The sequence below is a fragment of the Coregonus clupeaformis genome, chromosome 30 (assembly GCF_020615455.1).
Source record: "Coregonus clupeaformis isolate EN_2021a chromosome 30, ASM2061545v1, whole genome shotgun sequence".
In the NCBI taxonomy this organism is placed as follows: Eukaryota; Metazoa; Chordata; class Actinopteri; order Salmoniformes; family Salmonidae; genus Coregonus; species Coregonus clupeaformis.
Window position 1 is genome coordinate 15,256,021 of NC_059221.1, and position 25,956 is coordinate 15,281,976.

The 25,956-nt window shown below is 46.2% G+C and overlaps 1 protein-coding gene across 7 annotated transcripts; it reads right to left on the reverse strand.

Moving 5' to 3' along the window:
- Window positions 1–25,591, reverse strand: agap2 (ArfGAP with GTPase domain, ankyrin repeat and PH domain 2). 7 transcript variants are annotated; one of them, XM_045209466.1, is made up of 18 exons: window positions 25,319–25,590; window positions 7,851–7,909; window positions 7,611–7,698; window positions 7,396–7,481; window positions 6,998–7,139; window positions 6,656–6,790; window positions 6,235–6,356; window positions 5,626–5,808; window positions 5,256–5,336; window positions 5,052–5,156; window positions 4,357–4,627; window positions 4,105–4,236; window positions 3,916–3,975; window positions 3,429–3,580; window positions 3,060–3,150; window positions 2,564–2,786; window positions 1,998–2,289; window positions 1–1,798 (listed from the first exon to the last, which is right to left on the reverse strand). In XM_045209466.1, the coding sequence occupies exons 1-18, from the start codon at window positions 25,479–25,481 to the stop codon at window positions 1,565–1,567; spliced, it is 2,619 nt and encodes an 872-aa protein (XP_045065401.1). In that variant the 5' UTR covers window positions 25,482–25,590; the 3' UTR covers window positions 1–1,564. The 7 variants fall into 7 exon arrangements, with proteins under 7 accessions (XP_045065401.1, XP_045065397.1, XP_045065398.1 ...); XM_045209462.1 differs by lacking the exon at window positions 25,319–25,590 and adding an exon at window positions 18,328–19,677; XM_045209463.1 differs by lacking the exon at window positions 25,319–25,590 and adding an exon at window positions 18,328–19,677 and having other exon boundaries at window positions 4,105–4,233; window positions 7,851–7,912.
- Window positions 25,592–25,956: the final 365 nt, after the last annotated feature.

Consider the following 25,956-nt stretch of genomic DNA (forward strand, 5'->3'; position numbering starts at 1 on the left):
AGAAAGCATCAGAGCGAGCGAAACAGCGCCCCTCTGTCTCTGTATGTGTAGCCCATCTATCTGATGCTGTCTGATCAGAAGAAGTATGATATTGTTGCCGCCCATAGTATTGAATGCAAGGGTAGTGGTACAGTGGTACACAGGAACCAGAGGGCCACACAAACATTTTATTCAGTTTACTTACACAGCTCATAAAAGTTTCAAATAGAAACAGAGAGAAACAGGGATGACAAATAGATACATAGTAACAAATAGCAAACAGAAAATGGTAGAAATTATAAAGTCAGATAAAAGTACTCATATAGAAATAAATGCAGTCCATTTTTTGAATTGTAAATTTTACCATGCATGGTTACGAACAAGTCCTATCTGTTCGTACAGGCTTACATAAAAGTACAATATATATTACAAAGACATTGTATGGATTATACATCAGTATTATTTGTCAATATTTTAAAACAAAGGCTAAATGTATCATCTAAATAGATATAAATAGTTTATTACAGAGTTAACCCCCCTATTTTCTAATTTGTTTCAATTATTGTAAACAGACAATCATTCACAATTTCAGCAATACATTTGCCTTCAATAAATTGAATAAATATTGCTTTTTAGTTGTTTGATATGTTGTTCTCTTTCTGTGCTTTATTTTTGTATGTGGAGTACTTTATTTATATCCTTGTTGCCTTCCTCACTTTCAACACTACTAGTGCTGACTGATTAACCAAAATGTCGGTTATTTTTTGTTTTTTAAACGACTAATTGACCACATTGGTTCAATTATTTGAATTCCATTTGGTTGTATTTTTTTTGTGTGAGCTCATACTGTTTCTCTGGAGCTAAATCAGATCACGCCTGAACTGTGCGATGTAGTAGGGAGTTGTAGTTTCCAACAGGCCAATATTCTACATAGTTTAGCACATAAAATGTGATATGAACTACAATTACCATAATCCATTGCACATCTACTTGTCTGGTCTGTTTCTTTTACGCCTGCTAGGGAAGAGAGAAGAATACTAGATTGTGAGGTGAGAACAGCTATTGCTTCATGAGGTATCTACCTGAAATTACATTATCTAAGTGATTGATAGTTGGTATTCAGCAGTCATAAAAGTATGCCTTATTTACTTTGATGAACTACAAAATAGTAAATTTGTCAGACAGCATAGGCAGAAGCTCTATAGAGATGACATGATGACTTGGAATGAAATAATAAAGTCATCAAATAAAACAAATCTAATATACACAACAACTGAAATATTTTATTGAAGTAAAGTAATGTGAATAAATGATGGTTAATAAGTGATAAGCAGTAATGGGCAGTATATATTATTATATTGTTTTAATCTGTGTTGTTTCAGCATTCAACCCACATAATGCATAGTGCATTTCATGTAAAAAATTATAAGAATCGAAACCGAAATCGAAAAAACGTGATTCTTTTTTTATAATTAAACCGAAACGATCTCAAAAAGCACTAATCGCTCATCACTAAACACTACATCCATAGTTATTTGCTTTTTTTCACCAGCCCTTGTATGTTTTCTACCATGACCTCTTAAAGCTACGAAACCCTTCTCCTGGAATTGGTACGACCCAGGCTGCTGAGGCTGGCAGTGCTAGATCTACGGGATAGACCAAGCGTGGGTCCAGTGGGGGAGACGGGGGAGACGGGGGAGACCTCGTTAGGACAGCCATGTTGCAGCAGGATGTCAGCACACTCTTTGCTCCCAGTCTTTCTGGCCATGGTTAGGGCTGTCTGGCCATGGGGATCCCTGGCCTTCACATCACTTCCATACTGCAAGGAGAGAGAGAGATTGAACAATTCACCATTTACATTCTGTATAAAATGACCAAAAAGTATAATCATTGAGAATGTGGTAAATTAATGAATGCATTATGTTCATTTGACATCACTTGACTTGGGCAAAAGACTAACAAAGTGCTTCCAGTGCTTGGGAAAGATATGAACTCATTTGTCCAGACCAGGGCCTTACCCAGACTAGCAGCTGTGTCATGACCACATCCCCCAGCTGACAGGCAGCGTGCAAGGCGGTGTGAGGCTGTGTCTGTGAGGGTGCTCCTCCGGTGGACAGGGCAGTGTTGATCTGGTCCTTGTTGCTGTGGGCCAGGAGCAGTAGGAGCCTGGGCAAGTCCCTTTCTGTCACCGCCGACAGCAGACACACAGACATAGCAGTGTCCCCTGGGCCTGTGGAGCTTGGAGGAGGCAGGGGTGCCACAAACACCCGTTGCTCGTATTTGGCACGGATCCATGATTCTCTCTCCTCCCTGTGAGAGAGACCCGAACATAGATGAGTGACCATGAGTTACCATGGCAACTCTTCATGGATCAGAAGAGAGATCTCTGTGACAATATACAGTACCTTCCATTTGATGTACTGCAACACATTCTTGGATGCAATCATTTCAATCTTATTCTAGTCTAATAATGGTCTTCATTGGACAAAAAGAAGGGCTTTTCTTTTGAGCTCTCACGAAACAGGTAAAAATCGAATAAAGCTGAAGATGTTCCCTATCTATTACATTCAACCAGTGCCCTCACCGTGTGGCGTTGGGCGTGGGTTTGTGTCTGCCCTGGGTGTGGCTCTCCCAGATGCTATTGGCCAGGTGGTTGCCGATGGCGGTCAGGACCTGGGTGAGCTCCAAAGGCCAGTCATCCAGGTCCAGAGAGCGGACCCTCGACAGGTGTGTCCCCAGGTTACGGTGGATCCCTGAACACTCAATGCAGATCAACGCACCCAGGTTGAGACTGGCCCATGTGGGGTCTGGATGAAGGATAGACAAACCCGAGCATAGGAAGTGAGATACAAGCGCAGTCTGCATCTAACGTAATCAAATAATAGATGCCCATAACAAGGGTCATGGCTAGAAGGGATCCAGCTTTTGTCAAATTCACTTCAAAAGTTTTTTTTTTTTTTTTGCATTTTAGCTATCCTTAACCCTATCAAATCTGATGTGAATATTACAAATGTTGGATCCCTTCTAGCCATGACCCATAACAAGGGACATAGAGAGACAGAGAGAGCCTAGAAACCCACTTGGTGCTTCGCAGTCCACACAGAAGCTGTTGCCCTTGGCATTGCGGATGGCCTGTATTGCTACTGCCTCACTCTGGCTGCTCCTCCGTGCCTATAAAACAACACACACCCATTACCCGGGCATGAAGTGCATGTGGCTGCCAATGTCACTAGAGAGATCAGCACCTTGGACAGTGATAGCGGTTCCTGTCAATACACAGACAAACGGCAGAATCTTCCCTCCCCAATTACAGAACAGAAATTCAGAAGGAACATTTCTATACTATCAGACATTATTACACTATAGGCCTGGCCTACAAACAGAAATAATTACACACACATGTAACTAAGGGCATTGTAATGTTAATGCCAGTGCATTGTGGTCCTTGCCTTGTTCCTAAGGCTCTCACAGGACTGCAGGCTGGCGAGGATCTGGCTCTCTATGGCCGTCACCCAGGCATCTCTTTCCTCTAGACTCTGGGCCTCAAAGTGCCACGTCTGCCCCGTGCTGGACACAATGATGAAGTCAACATTCTCCTCATCTACAAAGATAGGTTGGTAATATGCAGGGGGGAAAAATACAACATATATTTTAGTACGTTTGAACGCTGTTAAACACTTATTTGACATATATGACAATTACAACATACAAACAGACTCACTGTGCCACCATGATATGTTCGCAGAGCAGGCAAAAGGCATGCAATAGGGTGACAAAAGGGTGAACATGAAAGATTGGTAGTAATAAGGAAAACAAACAATGAGCTTTATAAATCACAGTTTCGATCCAAATGTGCAATACAGGTAAACAGTGACAGACAAACAGACAACCAACACAGGTAGATTCAGTGATCCAGCTCCTTATGTTCCTATTTACCTGTCTTGTTAATATTTCTTAAGCTACCAAAGCTTTTTAATTTCCACATTTTGCGCTTGGCTGCAGGGCAACAGATTAGCCCAGAGAAGCAGGAGAGGAGGAGAAGAAGGAAAATAAGAGCAAACGAGATTGATATAAATAGTGCAGAATAATCTGTAAGAGATGTACAGTAATAGGCCCAGAGCTCACCTTCAGCCAGTCCAATGGCTGTGTCGCCTTTCTGGTTCATACTCTTCTTCCTTGTTTTCTTCTTTCTGTCAATCATTGGAGAGGATTGACCGTCTTTTCCAAAAGGGGGACTGGTTACTCCTTCAATAGCTTCTGACATTGGGGTCAAATAAAACACTGTTTGTTATGTGTTCACAGCTCTATTGGCATACTTTATATTAGAAACCCATTATTATTAATGGAAATGTAACACAAAAATGTTTTCTGACATACCAGCACTGTGTGACTTGCTGGACAGTGACGATGGACAGCATTTTACCCCTCTATCTCCTGGAGGAGGCAATGCCCCAGCCTGTTCTTCTACAGGCACAAGGCTGGGTGGCAACAATGGGGCACTGGTGCTCTCCGTGGCCCCAGTGTCTTTGACTACGTCGTTGAGGCCAGGGGAGGGGGAGGGGCCACAAGGGGGGACAGCCCTGGGTGGGCGTTTCCCTGGAACCTTCACTGTGACACGCAATAGGTCGATCTCTTTAGCGTGAGCATTCTGCAAGTAGTCGTGAAACCGCCAAAATCATTCCCATTACTAGGATGATGTGCTGAAGATCACTAGACTAATATTAATATTGCAATTTTACTGTGTATTACAGTTCACAACACAGTGGATTCTCTTATCCAAAGTAGATTTTAAGATAACAAATAACTGTGATTCAAAATTCAAAAAGCACTAGCACATCTGAGCTATCTTTGTTGCTGGTGCATGGTAACAGTTGAATAAGATGAGAAACAAGAAGAAACCCACACGCTGCTCTTGCTAGTATCACTACTCTTTATTAAGCTGTTATGCGGCCCCGAGCAGCTTAATAAAGCTAGCAAGAGCAGTGTGCGGGTTTCTTCTTTATTCTCAAGATAACAAAGCACTAAAATGAGATATTACTGATGTTGATCTGGTTGATTGTGGTGTGACTTACATTGATGCTGGAGTGATAAGCCAGTGTGCCGTTGCTGGACAGAGTGACATATTTCTTCTTCCACTCTTTGTTCAGTGAGCTCCCACTCCGCTTCCATAGGATACTCTGTTACAAACAATGGGTTTAATGTTCCCTTCTATTACTGAGGATACAACGGAACTAGCCTATTCATTCTACATAGTATCCAGTGTGCGTCACACTGACCTGTTTGATAGTGATAGCCCGGCCACTGCCCAAGTCACCTTTAGGGTCAACATTCTTTTCACTGCCACTGCCTCGACGGTTCTGAGAGAAGTTGTATCAAGACAATAGAGTTAGAGATGAGTGTGACAGGTATAAAGACAGACTGACACACGTTTACAGGACAGACCCATGTAGTGAGATGAGTGACAACATGATGATGAGGAAGAAAAATCTAGCAGTGTAACTACTACTATATCTACAATTGTTAATGTATTTTCAGCTCTCTTTCGATAATCAGTTTGTTTGAATTGTATGGCTCTTTGGGACATTGTTCCGCTGATGAAAGAGTCTTATCATTTGATCACCAGAGATTCTGAGAACAGTAACTGACCTTGAACAGGGAGGTTCGTCGTTGAGGGACGTTTCTCAGGGACCCTGAGGAGGTGGCACTGCCGCCCCCCTCTCCCCCCGCCCCCACCCCCGTCCCTGCCCCGCCCCGTAGCTCTCTATGGCTGATCACGGGAGTGGAGGGTAGGGAGGAGGGGTAGCTACTACTCAGTCCTCCATTACTAGCCTGAGAGGTGAGGACAGACAGAGGGACAGGGGGATGGACAAGAGGAATACAAAGAGAGGATGGGGGGAAGTGGACAAATGAGATGAAACAGAGAAGACGAGGCAAACGGACAATTGACACAATGTTCTTCCTTCTGAATACACTTGGTATCTACTAGGATAAATCCTACAACAGTGGTTTCCAAACGTTTTGAACCATTCTTTGAATCCATGTATGGCCTCCTTTTATCCCCCAGATGAACTAAAAACCATGTACAGTATCTAGCCACAGCTCAAGGTTAAGTCAAGGCTCATATAGGAGGAGCTACAATACTACAACAGTTATCCACCTGTGGGTCCCACTGGCTACAGTATTGATTTTCTGTCAACAACACAGACGAGGTAAGCCTGGGAAAAATACAGATGTGAACAGTGTGTAGCATGTTACCTGTCCAGGGAAGGATGTTGACCCAGGTGTGGCGCCCCCAGTGTGACTGGGGGAGTTGGGGAGAGACTTGCAGGAGGCCAGCAGGGCAGACTGCTTCTTCTGTGTGACTATCTTCTGGGCAGCTGAGAGGAGAGAGCAAGATTAGTGAGAAGGCACTAATTGCTAATGACTTTACATTGTATTGTCCAGCATGTGAACTGGATTGTTAGGTGGGTAAAGATCATTTTTATATCACCCTTTATGTGGGATGATTTTGCCTTTAAATAATTTGTGAAGCATCTATGTTGTAGTGCTTTATGAAGACTGAATATTTGTGTTTAAAGTAGGACTGAAATTCTGTATTGTGTTGGCACAACAACAATGTGCCTGTCCCTTTGGATCCCACTGCTAACACCAATGTACTCAATGTCAGTTGACTCACCCTCCTGAAACACCCGGTCCACGTTGAGCCCATAGGTGGCGCAAGTCTCATAGAACACACAATGCCTCACATCAACACATAGCTGCCGAGCGCGTATGTCCTCAATCACACGCAGGTTGGTGCTGCTGATTTTGTCTACATAGCAAAGACAGATGAAGTCACGAACCCTTTACATTGCAAGAGTAACAGATCATTGGAATCCAAATAAACAAACAAGCACTCACTGTTTCCAGTGTGATCTGCAATTCGTCTATAATGGATCTCTATCTGTTACATGCCCATTATAATTAATAGCGTTAATCCATCCCCTAAAGTCGTCCATTCCTGCCTCATGTCCCTTACCTTGTGTCCCAACAACAACCAGTGGGATGTCGGCAGTGCTGCGGTGTGTGTTGAGCTGGCTGTACAGTTTGTACACCTCCTGGAAGCTGGCCTCATTCTCCAGACTGAACACGAGGACCACTGCATCCACCCAGCTGCTGAACTGGAGATAGAGATTTGATGGGATAGGAAGAGAGAGGGAGAAGAATGCAGAACGAGTCAGCGATAGCAGTATTGGTTAAGTATTGGATAAATAACCCACAAAAATAGAATGGATTTTTACCAAATAATCAAATGTAATTCAGTGAATTCTATTAATCAATCTTTCTGTGTGTCTGTTGCTATAGCGACACATTCTTGCACATCGATAACAACAAGGCTGTATGGTTCAGAGGGTACAGGTACACACAAAAACATACCTGTGCATCAGGAAGCGCAGCCTCCTCCCTGATGAGTAGTAGATGGTTCTGTCCATCTACCAATACCTCCTTCTTATACCTCCCCCCTGACAATGGAACAGTAGAGCAGAGGTTAATTACTGTGTGTCAGAGATTCATGAAAGATAAAATGGTAGGACTGCAGAGTTTTTCGGTATAGGAACGAAGAGGACAAGATTGGAGTTTTTCATGCTTACCTTCAATCTTCTCTAGTGGAAGATAGCTGCCTGTTATGTATCTATTGACTAATGCTGACCTGCCACTCCGAAGACTTCCCAGCACCCCCTGCACAGATTAAATAAGTTATGAAACACACACATAACCTATCTTCACTGATGTGGCAGTTTCCCTGAAGGAAGTGGGTAGATGAAGCTCTATCTAACTTCACTTTCAATTAGCCTTTCAAATGACCTTTCATGAGGATGGAGTTGTCTTACCACACGGAGCTCTGGGATGGATCGACTCAGTGTCCACTCTTGACTATTTGCAGAAGCCGCTGCTTGGGGACAAAGGGAGAGAGGGAGAGATAGAGAGCGAGAGAGAGATAATCATTTGGATAATGCTAGGGGAATATCATAACGGCCTTGGAAAGGGATAGCGATAAATTACTGCTATGTGAATTCTAACTGTGTGGCAGCCAGACATGTGGATTTGTGTAAATTCTGCTTCTATATACTGTATGTTGTCTGTATATCCTGTTTGTCTGTCTGTATATCCTGTTTGTCTGTCTGTATATCCTGTTTGTCTGTCTGTATATTCTGTTTATTGTGGCAGCACCATTTCACCTAGTCAAATTCCTGTACAGGCAAATGTATACTGAACAAAAATATAAAGGCAACATGTAAAGTGTTGGTCCCATGTTTCATGATTTGAAATAAAAGATCCTAGATATTTTCCATACGTACAAAAAGCTTATTTCTCTCAAATGTTGTGCACAAATGTGTCTACATCCCTGTTAGGGAGCATTTCTCCTTTACCAAGATAATCCATCCACCTGACAGGTGTGGCGTATCAAGAAGATGATTAAACAGCATGATCATTACACAGGTGCACCTTGTGCCAGGGACAATAAAAGGCCACTCTAAAATGTGCAGTTTTGTAACACAACACAATGCCACAGATGTCTCAAGCTTTGAGGGAGCGTGCAATTGGCATGCTGACTGCAGGAACGTCTACTAGAGCTGTTGCCAGAGGATTTAATGTTCATTTCTCTACCATAAACCACCTCCAACTTCATTTTAGAGAATTTGGCAGTACATCCAACCGGCCTCACAACCACAGACCACGTGTAACCACGCCAGCCCAGGACCGCCATATCCGGCTTCTTCACTTGCGGGATCTTCTGAGACCAGCCACCCAGACAGCTGATGAAACTGGGGGTGTCACGGTTCCCTCAGACAGAACCCAGAAGCAGACCAGGACAAGGAGAGTTGAACGAAGGTGAGGGTTTATTACAGATTCAAAAAAGGTGCAGAATAATCCAGGGACAGAGCGGGCGGCGTGGATGAGTTGTTGAGGGTGCAGTTGTTGGTCCAGTGATGGCTCGGCAGCCGCCGACCATCAGGCAGAGGTAGGGTGAAGGTTCCGGACGAGTGACTGCAGATGGGACAAAAACGGAGGTAAGTAAACCAAAAACCAACAAGGTACAAAACAACAAAACTAACGCTAGACGCTCTAGGACTGATACTCTGACAAAACCTACTGTTCATGGCTAACGATCCGGCAGGAACTGGATGTTCGGCCAGAGCCTAAGAAGGGTGATGATCAGGACCAGGTGTGCAGATTGCTGATGGGATGCAGGTGCGGAAAACAAGAGCGCTCCCCGGAGCGTTCCCGAATCCCTCGGGAAATTGGAGATTACGAACAGGAAAAACTAGTCACCAGACAGGACCCGACTCAGACAGCCGGGATCGTTACAGTACCCCCCCTCCGACGAACGCCACCGGGCGGACTCCCGGAGCGCCAGGATGGAGGCGGTAGAAGTCACTGATGAGGTCCGCATCTAGGACCTGTCGCCGCGGAATCCAACTCCTCTCCTCAGGGCCATACCCCTCCCAGTCCACGAGATACTGGAAACCCCCGGCCCCGCCGTCTGGAATCCATGATGCGACGCACCGTGTAGGCAGGACCACCTCCGATCATCCGAGGAGGAGGAGGAGGAGGCGGAGGAGGCAACAGAGGACTGAGGAAGACAGGCTTGAGGCAGGAGACATGAAAGGTGGGATGGACTCTGAGCGTCCTCGGTAGTTTGAGTCGAACTGCCACTGGATTGATCACCTTCTCCACCACAAACGGACCAATGAACTTCGGTAACAACTTCCTAGACTCAGTCCGTAACGGAAGATCCCGTGTGGCCAACCAAACCCTATCTCCGATGGTATAGGTGGGAGCGGGGATCCGGCGACGATTCGCCTGGAGCTGATACCGGTCCGAAACTCTAAGGAGTGCCTTTCTGGCCCGATGCCAGGTCCGGTGGCAACGACGAATATGGGCCTGAACAGAAGGCACTGAGAGCTCCTTCTCCTGAGAAGGAAACAGGGGAGGTTGGTAGCCATACAGGCACTGGAAGGGAGACATCCCAGTGGCAGATGTAGGAAGAGTATTGTGGGCATACTCAACCCAAGGCAACTGAGAGACCCAGGAGGTGGGGTTGGAAGAGACCAGACAGCGTAGCGTGGATTCCATCTTCTGGTTGGCTCTCTCCGCCTGACCATTGGATTGGGGTGAAAACCAGATGTGAGACTGACTGTAGCTCCAATGGCCAAACAGAAGGACTTCCAGACAGCAGAGGTAAACTGAGGGCCACGGTCGGAAACGATATCACTGGGCAAACCGTGGACCCTGAAAACCTCCCTAACCAGGATCTCGGACGTCTCCGAGGCAGAGGGAAGCTTGGCAATTGGCACAAAGTGGGCGAACTTGCTGAATCTGTCCACGATAGTCAGAACGACCGTGTTCCCCTCAGAAGCGGGCAACCCAGTGACGAAGTCCAGGGCCAGATGCGACCATGGTCGCCGGGGAATAGGAAGGGGGGTGAAGTAGTCCAGAGCTGGGCCGATTGGTACTCTTATTCTGCGCACACACTGGACAGGCAGCAACAAACCCCGAGTATCCTCGGCCACGGCAGGCCACCAAAAACGTCTGCGAAGAAACGCCATTGTCCGAGCCACGCCAGGGTGACAAGCCATCTTGCTGGCGTGGGACCATTTGAGGACAGCCGGACGAACCGACTCAGGCACAAACAACCGACCGGGTGGACCGTTACCGGGACCGGGCTGAGTCCGAAGGGCCGCCAGCACCTCCTCCTCAATCTTCCACATAACTGCTCCCACGACGCAGTTCCGGGGGAGAATTGTCTCGGTCTTGGACCCACTCTCCTCCGTCTTGGAGAACATCCGGGACAAGGCGTCCGCCTTGCCGTTCTTAGATCCAGGTCGGAACGTCGGGGAAAACTTGAATCGTCCGAAAAACAACGCCCACCTGGCCTGGACGGGAGTTGAGACGTTTAGCCGATTGCACGTAAGCAAGATTCTTGTGGTCAGTCCAGACAATAAACGGTTGCTCCGCCCTCCAACCAATGGCGCCACTCCTCCAAGGCAAGTTTCACCGCGAGAAGCTCCCGGTTACCCACATCGTAATTCCTCTCCGCAGGCGAAAGGCTGACGAGAGTAGTAGGCGCAGGGATGGAGTTTACTGTCCGTGGAGCATCGCTGCGACAGGATGGCGCCAACTCCCACATCAGACGCGGTCCACTTCAACGACGAACTGACGGGCCGTGTCCGGTTGAGAGAGAATCGGTGCGTTGGTGAATCGCCTCTTCAAATCCAGAAACGCACGATCCGCCTCCGGATTCCACTTGAAGGTCCTGATACTGGAAGTCAAGGCAGTTAATGGAGCGGCCACACGGCTGTAATCCCGGATGAATCTGCGGTAGAAATTCGCAAACCCCAAAAATCTCTGGAGCTGCAATCTCGTATCGGGCTGGGCCCATTCCAGAACCGCTCTAACCTTCTCCTGGTCCATCCTAATCTCTCCCCTGGAGATGATGTACCCGAGAAAGGATGTCGTGTGGGCGTGAAACTCGCACTTCTCGGCCTTCACGAACAGGCGATTCTCCAACAATCGCTGCAGAACCTGCCGGACATGCTGGACGTGGTCGGAAGGTTCCTTCGAGAAGATCAGAATGTCATCCAGGTAAACAAACACAAAGAGACCGATCATATCTCTCAGGACGTCGTTCACCATACTCTGGAATACCGCTGGAGCATTGGTCAGTCCAAACGGCATCACCTGATACTCGAAGTGACCCATCGGTGTATTGAAACCCGTCAACCACTCGTCCCCCTCTCTGATCCGGACCAGGTGATACGCATTGCGTAGGTCTAGCTTGGTGAACACCGTAGCACCCTGTAAGGAGTCGAAGGCAGAACTCATCAAGGGCAGGGGATACTTGTTCTTGACCGTGATGTCATTCAACCCCCGATAATCAATACACGGTCGAAGAGAGCCATCCTTCTTACCCACAAAGAAGAATCCTGCCCCCAGGGGTGATGACGAGGGACGAACGAGACCAGCAGCTAGGGACTCCTTGATGTAGGTCTCCAACGCCTCACGTTCAGGTCGGGAGATACTGTATAACCTTCCCTTGGGGTAGACAGCTCCAGGGACCAGGTTGATGGCACAATCATATGGTCGGTGGGGAGGAAGTGACAGAGCCTTCTGCTTACTGAAAACTTCCCCCAAATCGTGATATGTCTCGGGAACCAGGGACAAATCTGGGGGTTTAGCCTCAATCACCTGACTGGGAACCGAATGGGGGCAGGCAGTCTTGAGACAGTTAGCATGACAATCAAGGCTCCAACTCGTTACCTTGCCCGTCACCCAATCGAACGTGGGATTGTGTTCCTTCAGCCAGGGGTATCCAAGGACCAGAGGAACATGGGAAGACGGCAGAATGAAGAATGAAATCATCTCAGAATGATTCCCCGACAACCGCATCTTAACCGGTTCAGTCCTCATCGTGATACGTGCCAGACTACTGCCGTTCAGAGTGGTCGCTTCAATGGCTTCCGGCAATTGCTCCTTGGAAAGCCCCAGCTGTTCCACCAACTCGGCATCAAGAAAGCTTCCATCGGCACCTGAATCGATAAAAGCGTTAAGCGCTAAGCTCTGATTCCTGTTCACAAGGGTAGCCGGAAACGGGGTCTGACAGAGGTACTGAGAGGTTGAAACTGGCTCGCTAACAGTCCTCCCAACTTTAGCGAGCCGGGCAGTTTGACGACCGCCGGGAACAAGTGGAGATGTAATGTCCCGAGCGACCACAGTAGAGGCAGCAGTTGGTCTTACGTCTATGTTGACGCTCCTCCTTGGTTAACCCGTGCCGCCCCCCACTTGCATGGGTTCAGAATCGGGAGAGAGGTCCTCTCCACTAATCCTTTGTGGTGGAGAATGATCGACGTGTTCTGGTCCACCACCCGACCCGACTGGGAACTGAGAAGCTGATCGATTGGACGGACCCCATTGCTTCTCCCTCCTTCGCTCTCGGACTCGATTATCCACCCGAATAGACAAGGCTACCAAGCTGTCCAGGTCACTAGGCTCCGGATAAGAGATCAACTCATCCTTGAGCTGCTCCGACAGACCCTGGTAAAAGGCCGCTTGCAAAGACTCCTCGTTCCACCCACTCTCCACAGCCAACGTCTTGAACTCGATCACGAAGTCGGCCACGCTTGCGAAGTTCCTTGGTGAAGAGAAAACAGGCGCCTAGCTGCGTCCCTCCCTCGGACGGAATGGTCGAAGAGCTTCCTCATCTCGGCCGTGAACCCCTGGTATGAAGCCATGCAGGGATCCTGTCGTTCCCAAACGGCTGAAGCCCACTCCAGCGCTCGACCACGCAGCAACTCAATCACAAAGGCTATCCTAGCCTTGTCTGTGGCATAAGAGTAGGGCTGTAGATCGAACACTAATCCACACTGCATAAGGAAGGAACGGCATCTTCCCAGCTCCCCCTCATATTTATCCGGCGTCGGAACCTTGGGCTCACGGAGGGACACAACTTCAGAAGCGGCAGGCGAGATGGGTGAAACCGGTAGTGGGTCCTCCACCGGACACTGGCGTTGGTTCTGGACCTCCGTCAGACCGGAAGAAAGGTTCCGAACTGACAACGCGATCTCCTGTAGTACCGTGCTATGATGGCCCAACATCTTCTCCTGCTGGGTAATGGCATGGCGAACAGAGTCCAGGTCCGCTGGGTTCATTACTGGCCGGATCGTTCTGTCACGGTTCCCTCAGACAGAACCCAGAAGCAGACCAGGACAAGGAGAGTTGAACGAAGGTGAGGGTTTATTACAGATTCAAAAAAGGTGCAGAATAATCCAGGGACAGAGCGGGCGGCGTGGATGAGTTGTTGAGGGTGCAGTTGTTGGTCCAGTGATGGCTCGGCAGCCGCCGACCATCAGGCAGAGGTAGGGTGAAGGTTCCGGACGAGTGACTGCAGATGGGACAAAAACGGAGGTAAGTAAACCAAAAACCAACAAGGTACAAAACAACAAAACTAACGCTAGACGCTCTAGGACTGATACTCTGACAAAACCTACTGTTCATGGCTAACGATCCGGCAGGAACTGGATGTTCGGCCAGAGCCTAAGAAGGGTGATGATCAGGACCAGGTGTGCAGATTGCTGATGGGATGCAGGTGCGGAAAACAAGAGCGCTCCCCGGAGCGTTCCCGAACCCTCGGGAAATTGGAGATTACGAACAGGAAAAACTAGTCACCAGACAGGACCCGACTCAGACAGCCGGGATCGTTACAGGGGGTTTGCACAACCGAAGAAAAACAATCACAAAACGCCTCACCAGCGTCTTGACCTGACTGCAGTTTGGCATCGTAACTGACTTCAGTGGGCAAATTCTCACCTCCGATGGCCACTGGTACACTGGAGAAGTGTGCTCTTCACGGATGAATCCTGGTTTCAACTGTACCGGGCAGATGGCCGACGTGTGGGCGAGCGGTTTGCTGATGTCAACGATGTGAACAGAGTGCCCCATGGTGGCGGTGGGGTTATGATATGGGCAGGCATAAGCTACGGACAACCAACACAATTGCATTTTATCGATGGCAATTTGAATGCACAGAGATACCGGGACGAGATCCTGAGGCCCATTTTTATGCCATTCATCCACATGATAATGCATGGCCCCATGTCGCAAGGATCTGTACACAATTCCTGGATACTGAAAATGTCCCAGTTCTTCCACTGCCTGCATTCTCACCAGACATGTCACCCATTGAGCATGTTTGCGATGCTCTGGACCAATGTGTACGACAGCGTGTTCCAGTTCCCGCCAACATCCAGCAATTTCGCACAGCCATTGAAGAGGAGTGGGACAACATTCCACAGGCCACAATCAACAGCCTGATCAACTCTATGCGAAGGAGATGTGTCGCGCTACATGAGGTCACACCAGATACTGACTGGTTTTCTGATCCACGCCTCTACCTTTTTTTAAGGTATATCTGACCAACAGATGCATAACTGTATTCCCAGTCATGTGAAATCCATAGATTAGGGCCTAATGAATTTATTTCAATTGACTGATTTAATTATATAACATCTTTTAAATTGTTGCAAGTTGCGTTTATATTTTTGTTCAGTGTAATTGGCGAATAAAGGTTATTCTGATTCTGATGAAAGCAACCTTTCACTATAATATAAACTACTGGATTTAACTAGTTTTTCAATTCACTGTTTATCCACTCTGCCCCTCAGAGGCTCGCAAAAGTATGTGTTGTTCTCCTAGAATGCCCTTTATATGCTGAAGCTGCCAGTCAAGGCATCTGGTTTCGCAAAGGATCAAAGTGTCTAAAGGTGTCTGATGCAGGGAACTCCCTTTGCACTCCTTTTGCAAAGACAGAGAGAAGGTTCAGTGACACTGCTGCGTTCTTCGCCCTCTACCAGTAGAACACTACACACACACACACAGTCACGGTCAGCTCACACACAGCTGTGCCACACTGCCACTGTCCCTGCTGGGCTAGAGAGGTGACATGCCCCCAATACGATGTGACGCACACACTCCAAGACCCCCAGTTGTCTCTGTCCACTGTCCACAGCTGTGGCTCTGTGATGAGAGAGAGTGCAGGGTGCTGAGTGCCACTGTGTTGCTGTGGTAGGTTCCAGGGACAGACCATTATACCTCACAACCACCTGGTTCTGATCTGAATCATGGCTACAGACCATCAGACGAGCCCCTCACAGATGTATCCCCATTCAGATACACAATGAGTGCAGAGAAGATGGGGCAAGAAAAAGAGAGGGAGGAGAAAATGGGCTTTTACACACACTACCACTGCGGGCAGCTCTCTAGATTTACATGTTAGTCATTTAGCAGACGCTCTTATCCAGAGCGACTTACAGTTAGTGAATAAATTTTTTTATTTTTATACTGGCCCCCCGTGGGAATCAAACCCACAACCCTGGCGTTGCAAACGCCATGCTCTATCAACTGAGCTACATCCCTGCCGGCCATTGCCTCCCCTACCCTGGACGACGCTGGGCCAATTGTGCGCCGCCCATGAGTCTCCCGGTCGCGGCCGGCTGCGACAGAGCCTGGATTCGAACCAGGATCTCTAGTGGCACAGTTAGCACTGCGATGCAGTGCCTTAGACCACTGCGCCACTCAGGAGTGGATAAGAGACAAACTTGATCTATCTGATTTCATCTCCAGTCAAAGGGCTCTTTATGTGCCAGGCCACATGAGAGATGTTGCCAAAGCAATTAGACAGCATGATCCTTATACAGCTGCCTGCAACACACTCCGTATAAAGCGGAATATCGAGAGTCCCTCTTAGTACTGTATGAAAACAACTGTCACATGTTACTGACATTCAAAGAACCCTTCCAGTGCACTACCCTTCCATTATTTTTTAGGAACATCAAAAGTCTCACTCTTCCCCTCCATTTCATCTGTCTCTCTCTCTCTCCATTGTACAACACACCCATAACATACATTTCTCATAGCCCTCCCCATGTTGCTATGGCAACCTTTCCTCCAGACCCTACTAGCCTGATTCTGCTCTTGCCCAGAGAACACGTACGTGACTAGACACAGAACACATGCATGTGTAACAGCATGAATAATATACAGACACTTTAGGCACATACTTATATTGAGCAAACATACATAAAATAAGTTCAAACTAATATTTAACACAAGCTGCAGGCACATACCAGTGAAACCGCTTGTTAATACAGTCCACAGACATTAATGCTTGCATGTTATTGACCTTGACATAAATGTGTAATGATTTAAGTGACATGTCTTTTTTGTCAGAGGCAGATGAAACTACAAGGCGTTCTTATGTTTTATCAACTTCTCACACAAATAGGGCATATTTATTATTTATAGACCATAGAATGTCAGATGGTTGAAAATATGAAGTACAGGGAAGAGAGAGAGAGAGAGAGAGAGAGAGAGAGAGAGAGAGAGAGAGAGAGAGAGAGAGAGAGAGAGAGAGAGAGAGAGAGAGAGAGAGAGAGAGAGAGAGAGAGAGAAGGAGAGAGAGAAAGAAAGAGAGACAGAGAGAGAGAGAGAGAGAGAGAGAAAGGAAGAGAGAAAGAAAGAGAGACAGAGAGAGAGAGAGAGAGAGAGAGAAGGAAGAGAGAAAGAGAGAGAGAGAGAGAGAGAGAGAGAGAGAGAGAGAGAGAGAGAGAGAGAGAGAGAGAGAGAGAGAGAGAGAGAGAGAGAGAGAGAGAGAGAGAGAGAGAGAGAGAGAGAGAGAGAGAGAGAGAGAGAGAGAGAGAGAGAGAGAGAGAGAGAGAGAGAGAGAGAGAGAGAGAGAGAGAGATAGAGAGAGAGGGGTGCCAGAGATGTTTGTGGAGGAATAGTCAGTCATTGAGTGGGTGGAACATCAAAGATATGGATTAAGGATATTGGCTGTAATTGCACTTTCACAGAGGATATTCATATTGTCAAATTTCCCTCCAAACGCTCCAGTTTTGCTAAGGCAGCAGCCAAAGCAATACATCAAAATAACAGATAGTCATGGTGCCATGCTGTCAGCCTGCTGCCACAGCCTGGGCTTTAACCAGGGCTGTATATCCATAATATATACTGTAGCTCTGGCTTTAATCATTAGGATCATTATGAGAGTTAAACAATGGCGGTGTCCTAAATGGCACCCTATTTCCTATTTAGTGCACTACTTTTAACCAGAACCCAATGGGCCCTGGTCAAAAGTAGTGCACTAAATAGGGAATAGGGTGCCATTTGGGGAGAACGCACAGTGTAGCTACGCTGTGGAGAGATTACCCCTTCAGGCTGCGTGAAATCACCCCTGCTCCATACAGAAGGGAATTAGATTAAAACTGTCCGCTATTGTCAGCTCAGAGATCAAAATACTTTCTATCATGGTTTTACAGTCACACATGGCTCTAAGTTAAACCTCACAAACACGTGACATCCCTTTTATTATGAGCTCTATATCAAATGTATGTGAGGCTCTCGGAATAGCTTATTCCCTTCCCTCCATTACAGATGAATTCCTCTGCATATGGATCAAATTCCAGACTAGAATAAAATGGATACTCGTTTGATTCCTCCTTGACTTTCTTGTTACATGACTGAAAAGCAGCAGACAGACATTTGCTCTTGATCTTTATGTAAAGTATTTCAACCCTTAGAGCAGTGTGTGTGTGTGTGTGAGAGAGAGAGAGAGAGAGAGAGAGAGAGTCTGAAGGGACTCTGCTTCATTTTAGAGAATGTTGTGAGTGTGGGAGGAGGAGAGGAGAGATGGCTATTGGGCTGGGACACAGGGGCGGTGTCATTGTGGGACCCTTATTGTTTGATAGTTTCAATATAAGAGAGTGCATTGTTTGTGTGTGTGTGCTTGCGTGTGTGCTTGCGGTGTCCTACCGTCCTCCTCACTGGACTCTCTCTGAATATTGCAGACAGGGGGAAGTGTTGCTGTACTAGAGGAAGTGGTGGCTGAGACTGGGCTGCTGCTTTTGGTGAAGATCCCACTGATGAACTTGAGCATCTTACGATCTCGAGCAGAGCCCTTTTGTCCCTGCTGGTTGTGGGGACCAGGCTGTATCTGGCTGCTCTCTCTGCCCACACAGAGGTCCTCTGCCTGGCTGTTAGGGTCAGTGTCATCCAAGGTACAGCTGTTGCCCCTGCGTGGGGGCTTGGGGACCAGGGTGACAGGAGCAGGTAGAGAAGCGGAACTGTTCTTCAGTCTCTCCATCCTGGGATTGTCTCGCTTTGCAACCGCTCCTCCTCTTCCCTCCTGTGTAACAGCTCTGTCCCCAGCTTCATCAGTCACTCTTTCTTGATTCCCTGCTCCATCTCCAGCTTCATCCCTAACTCCCTGACCCTGAGATCTGGCCCGACCCTCACCACTCTCAGCCCAGGAGGCCCGACAGGGACCAGGGGACCGGGTTGGGATTCTCCTGTCTCTGCTATCCAGGCTCTGGGATGACGAGGGGCTTTGCTTGGCCTCTCGGCGGCTGGTCACAGGGCTGGCCAATGGGCTGTGTGCTTTCAGCAAGGACCCTGGACACTGACCCCCCGTGCGTACAGGGATACTGCTCCTGGTTGGGGTGCGGTTGGGGTCGACTGCTACCTCTACTGATGTTGAGGTCTGCGGTGTAGTTGTGCTGCATGTTATCACTTTTGAGGTGACTGTTGTCGTCTGGTTGTCCTCTTTCTCCCTTGCTGCATCCTCTCCACCCGTTAACGTTTCAGTCTTCATATTGTCAACAGTGGAGGAGGTAATAACATTGTCGCCGTCTGATAACTTGTCACTTTCTTTAGGAGGAACATCGCCCTCAAAAGGTGCCTTGTCTCTTGAGGGGCTACTGGGTGATTTCCTCTCCTCCTTGAGTTCACTACCTTTTCCACCCTCCGGGACAGCAACATCTGCCTGGTTGTCCTGTGTGGAGAAGGGCTGTCCCTTCTCCACCCCAGCCCCATCCCCAGCCTCCCTCCCCTGGGTGATTGACCTGGCCTGCTCCCCTCCATGCTCTTCCACAGCCTCTACCTTGACCAGGGTGAGGGAGATGAGGTAGGTGGTGCGCTGGTGCAGCGTGTCGACTCGGCTCATGTGATCAGGCTTTGGTAGACACAGAGAAATTCAGAAAGAGCTGACACTGACATGGATTGATGACTGACAAGCTTTGAAATTCTGATCCTCAAAGGAAAATGACAGCAGGTGGGACAAACACAGAGAGAGAGAGAGAGAGAGAGAGAGAGAGAGAGAGAGAGAGAGAGAGAGAGAGAGAGAGAGAGAGAGAGAGAGAGAGAGAGAGAGAGAGAGAGAGAGAGAGAGAGAGAGAGAGAGAGAGAGAGAGAGAGAGAGAGAGAGCTGAAGTATCCCCTCAGGGGGATTAGAACAGAACTGCTACCCACTTTCAGATGTATTTTTTCACTCTTCTCTGCTTTTAGATTTAGGATTCCAGTCATCCATTGTCAGTGTTTCACTTAATCTTCCATCCATTTTCATGGAATGTAGAAAAATACAAAATTTTGCCTACAAATATCAGAATACACTGAAATCCATCCAGTAGCGTCCCAGTTATGTTAACCAAAAACATGCTATGGTAAAAACAGTAGATGTATAAATATGTGGATTCAATTATTCACTTGACCTTATTTGTGTTGTGTTGCTGCTCCCCCATCTCAAATGGTGTTCAACTTCATGTCCCATATTTTATGCAAAACGCAAATCAGAAAAAACAAAATCCGCTCCAAGTCACAATATAGTCTATCTCAATGCAACTGTCGATCAAGTGTCAGGGAAATTTGAAGCATTTTAATATTCCCATGTTGAAAAAAAACATTTGGTATGGTATCAGAAAATATCCTCACAGCCGTGCAGTCCAGACCATGGTTTATCCTCTTCAGCCATGTGTTCTGACAGGAGCCTCTACTCAATCAGAGAAAGGTTGTGGTCAGAGCGAAAGAGGTAGACAGGACAGTGATCCGGTATGATGTCGATCAGGAAGAAAAATACAATAGGATCCAATCGGAGGCAGAGATCTGGAGATGCATGACCGAGTCACAGCGCCCGGCCACCATCACGCCTCTCACCCTCGGTCCCTGTGTCTTCCAAGCGTGTCAGGCACTGTGCATGTCAATAGAACCACCGGTCTGTGAGGCTGAGCCAAGCCTCCGTGCTGAACACTGAACGTCTCTGGCTCTGAATCTCTCTGCTATACAGACAAATCAGGTTCGACATTAGTTTTTTTTTCAACAGTCGCACAGCTGGTACCCGGATAGTATGGATCCAGAGAGGAATCTTCTCAATCCCTTCTCCTCAATCCCTCCTCTTGATCCCCCTCCTTGTGTGAGCGCCAAACCAAACAGATAAGGAAAACCCTGTTTGTATCCTATCTCTGTTCCTCTCCCCCTCTCTGTCTCTTTCCCTCTTAGCAGGCACACTGTGTGCTGTCCCTGCTCTTTATTGCTTGTCACTCCCCCTCCCCTCTCGCTCTCTCTCTCTCTCTCTCTCCCTGTCATAAATGGGGGAGGTGATGAGGCGTAGATGAAAAGGCTAGTGGTAAAACTCAGAGAAGCTGGACCTGGGGAAAGAAGGCAGGAGATACCAGAGGAGGGGAGATCAGGGGCAGAGAGATAGAGGGAGAGAAAGAATAATGAAAGAGGTGTGGAGAGGGTAATCAAGAGTGACAGTGGAATAGAACGAGGGAGAGGAAGGAAAATAGTGACTGCTTTATTTATCTCCTTCTCCTTTCTCTTGTATGTTCTTATTGCACAGATCCGTCACAGCCACTCAGTGTTATAGTTATCATCAGCATCCCCCCTCAGTCTTTACTCAAGATGCTGTGCTGGCTTGTTACTAAGGTTTTAGGATCTTCCTGGCTCCAGTGGTATTGTCCTAGCTCCTTTCCTACTCTCTCAGCAGAGGATCTCTATCTCTGTATCTTAATTGTGTGTGTGTGTGTGTGTGTGGTGTGTGTGTGTGTGTGTGTGTGTGTGTGTGTGTGTGTGTGTGTGTGTGTGTGTGTGTGTGTGTGTGTGTGTGTGTGTGTGTGTGTGTGTGTGTGTGTGTGTGTGTGTGTGTGTGTGTGTGTGTGTGTGTGCGTGATGATCCATGTGTGAATGTATTGATCTGTAGCCTGTCTACCATATAAAGGATGTGTTCATTAGCAGAAGTGAGGGTGAGAACATATTGGACATCAATAAGATTATTACACGTTACATTCAAATAAATAAAACAAGAAAACGGAAAATGTTCTATATCAGACTCATTAATGCCGTAATACATCTCTATCTAAATTTCAGATTTAAAAAAACATACAGTACATTTTATGGGTTTTCTTTGTAAAACCACGTACAGTTTTGTGAGGGTTGTTCACATATGGAATATTCACATACACTAGATTGACATCTCAGTCTCTCCCTGCTGACATCCTAATACATAACATCTGACTACCCACCTGCTCACACCTACTTCCCCTCCCTCTAGCCCTCTCACAGTCACTGAGGGGGCCATGACCACACTCACACTGAATACAAAAGGCCCTGACAGTATTTAGCTAAAGGAGGGGAATACAGCCTAGGAACAACATGATGCAGTCTCAAACACAGAGGAAGTGCACTGAATGAATGTGACTGGTAAATCCACCTTAGGGCTAACGCAAAATGTTATTTTTAGAGAACAGGTCAATTTATGCGTGAAATCCTGCAGAACATATAAAATCCCATTTTTAGTGTTCAATTTCTGTGCTCACATGTGAGAGGTTTGCGTATCTTTCTGTGCTGTCTCTTGATGAATCAAATTAATCTGATATAGACACCCACAGATTTGAGATGAAGAATCCGGTTGCCCAAGGCAAGGATTATCAGACACATGGGCTCGTTCTCTCTCTCTCTCTCTGACACACACACACACACACACACACACACACACACACACACACACACACACACACACAGAGAGAGAGTCAGAGAGAGAGTCAGATGGACACTGACAGAGGGCAGTGTTGAGGCTGGGTGATTTTTCATATTACCCAGCTAGCACATCTGGTTCCTTGGAAGTTGTGGGAACGTATGTTATTGGTTTCACATTGGATGTGGGAACGAAGCCATACATTTCCTGACCAGTGAAACTGGACGTTTTTTAAACGTTCTGAGAACAGAAGTGAAAATTTAGCCTTTTCTGGGAACGTTTATTGTTAGGTTTCAGGGAGGTTCTGAGAAAGTTTTACTCTGGTTCCTTTAAAGTTTTCCTGGGAGGTTTTATTAACGCTCTGAGAATGGAAAGTGTAGGTTAGTTGGAGGTTTTTGAATAACTTCCTTAGAACTTTCACTGAATGTTTCAATAAAACTTTTAATAACACTGCTAGCTTATTTTGGGTAAACTTTTTTAAAACTCCAAGCACAGATATGACACATGGTAATTCATTTACTTAGGCATTAATCATGCAAACACATGTATTTTATGTTGTGACATGGCATCAGTGAAATTCAAACCTAGAATCTTCTGTTCTCTATTAATGGAATTAGTCCACTGCACCACCAGGATGGAACTAGCATGCCATGTTGTTTTAAATGTATTAAATGTAACCATGTTTGAACTTTTAGGAAATGTTCTGTTAAAGTAATGAAATACCAAGAAAATAACTTTTTTTTGTCAAGTTCCTTAAATGTGCTGAGAATGTTCCAAAGCCAAGCAACTATCCTACACCATTCCCAGAAAGTTGTGGGAAGGTTGTATGCAAAATAACCATAGGACAACCACGTTCTCACCAAGCTCTAAGAAACATATGGTTCTCAGAACGTTATGTGCTAGCTGGGTATTCCATCTTTGCTGTGAGCCATCCCTGGTCCTCTTTAAAAGGCCCAATGCAGCCGTTTTTATCTCAATATCAAATTATTTCTGGGTAACAACTAAGTACCTTATTGTAATTGTTTTCAATCAAAATGGTAAAAAATAAACCAAAATTGCTTCTTAGCGAGAGCAATTCTTCAAGCAAGAATTTTGCTAGGACTGTCTAGGAGTGGTCTGAGTGGGGAGGGGAAAACTAGCTGTTATTGGCAGAGAGGTTTGGAAGTCTCTTTCTTATTGGGCTATTAACCAATTTACTGTCTAGTGATGTCACCAGGCAGACCAAAACTCCATCCCACCAAAACAGGTTGAAATTTCAGGCAGTCTTTTTAAACAGCTCTTACACTAAGAGGGCATTATCATAATTCTCACAATTTCACAGTATTATTCCAACCTCATAGTGTGGAAATATATATAAAACACAGGAAAATCCCATTTTTGACAGCACTGGGCCTTTAATCTGTTTTCTCTACAGAAATCATCCACCCTCCCACTGTGTTGGCATGCTGCAGAGAACGGAGCTGCTGTATGTGACAGATCCTAATTCAAATGGCTTAATTCTGCACCCTGGAGCATCACTCCTTCTCCCCACTCTGTTTTTTTTGTCAGCCTATTTTTGGCACGGTGGCCTCTTCATCCGACTCACTTCAATTTCAATTCCTAACAGAAATGCCGCCTCTGACACCAGTGCAATACACACTATGGGCCCTGGTCAGAAGTATGGCACTATGTAGGGAATAGAGTGACATTAGGGACAGAGCCCATGAGATGGGTACCACAGAATGGACTGTCAGAGTCCTTGAGCGTGGCTGCCATGGAACGTTTGCTGACCAAAACATATAAATGATGCAAAATAAATGTTTAAATGTGTATTAGGGAGATATCTTTCTGGCCATGCAGAGGTCTGAAGAGATCATTAAAATAAGTAAAAATGTGACTTCACGGAGTAGTAGAGCACCAGTGACTCTCAACTAATTAGGGATTCTGGTGACCTTTCTCTCACAGCCAAACAGGAGAGTGACTAAATTACCATATTTTACTAAATAATAGATTGATGATCCATAGAGAAAAGGTTTAACAATTATTTTCAACATCTCTACTCAATTTTGGTTATGGTTTAGGCTATCTCATTCATTAGTAAAACAGAGAATAGCAAGTGAATGACAATAAAACAATGATGCTCTGTGAAATCAAGTAAGAAACTAAACAAGAGTGGGAGGGAGGATGGAGGAAGTGACGAAAAGCGACAGAATTCGCATGCAAACTAAGGTTCTAGGATACTGTCGTGGTCTGAGAGGAAGTGGCTTTGAGGCCTACAGAAGAAGAGTGCCAGACAGCGTTTTGGTTGAACAACCCCACTGCCATGGCAATGGCCACGGATACTTGTTGTTTTACCCTGTGTTCTGACTAAATAGTAGCTACACAAATCTTTTCAGAAAGAAAGTAAAATGGAAATGTTGAACTGAGAGAGAGGAGTGTGGAAGCACTCACCCCCACCACAGGAAGCCAAGAGGTTGATATTTTCTTGTCTGGGCGGCAGGTAGCTTAGTGGTTAAAAGCGTTGTGCCAGTAACCGAACGGTCGCTGGTTCTAATCCCCGAGCCAACTAGGTGAAAAATCTGTCGATGTGCCCTTGAGCAAGGCACTTAACCCTAATTGCTCTGGATAAGAGTGTCTGCTAAATGACTAAAATGTAAATCTTATCATGATCTGCAGTCAGTTGTTTTGAAACATATTTCTGGGTAACTGGTCAGTCTTGACCTTAAATTAAACCTCCACCTCCATCACAAACAATAGTACATTACACTTTACTTGAAAGGGGTCTACACAAGGCATAACAGTTGAGAAAGACTAATCAGTAGAAATAAATATATTTTCAGTTACCAACAATATTACATAAACTAATTTATCCAACCTATAATATGATCTAAGTCACATGTTTGAATGCTATACTTTAATTCAGTAACCCCGTGGAATTGATCTCACATATTCAAAACTGCACATTCTAATTTCTTGTCAAACACAGCTTGCACCTGCTGTGATGATAGGAGAGCTTACCTTGAATACTGTGGAGGTAAACCTTCAGGCCAGAGCGGAGCTGCTGATCACCAACCCTCTCAAACTGCTTGAACAGTTTGTTGATTGTGTTCTGGACAGATTCATGCCGTTTTACCTCTGCTCTTATGGCAATTGACTGAGCCAATTTGTTGCTGCTATTCATCTTGAAGTATGTAGATTAAAATAAACTGGGTAAAGAATACAGTTGCTTCAGCCCATTTGAACTCCTCTCTTTTTCGTTCCACAAATGAACCGTTAAAATGCAAAAATATACTCCAAAAGAAAGGTACACTCAATAGTCTAGACCGCAAAACACCAGAGCTCTCATTGCAACGTGTTACAGTTTCCTCTGACGGCTTTGAACTCACTTCCTTATTTCAAACCATGTTAAAGCATAGTCTTATGTGCTCTAGGCAACACTAACAACTGCAAAGGTTCTTATTGCTGATTCAAAAGTCACACTATTTTCTTTTACATTATAATACAATTTCAGGTGCAATAGGTGCATTACGTGTTGGTGTTTATAGATCTCTCCATGTTCACAATAAGGGTATAACAACAGGCCTATAGCAACACTGACAGCATCAGAGCCTCTACTTGTCTCCAGTTGCTGGTGTTGCTGGTAGCTGGTGTTGCTG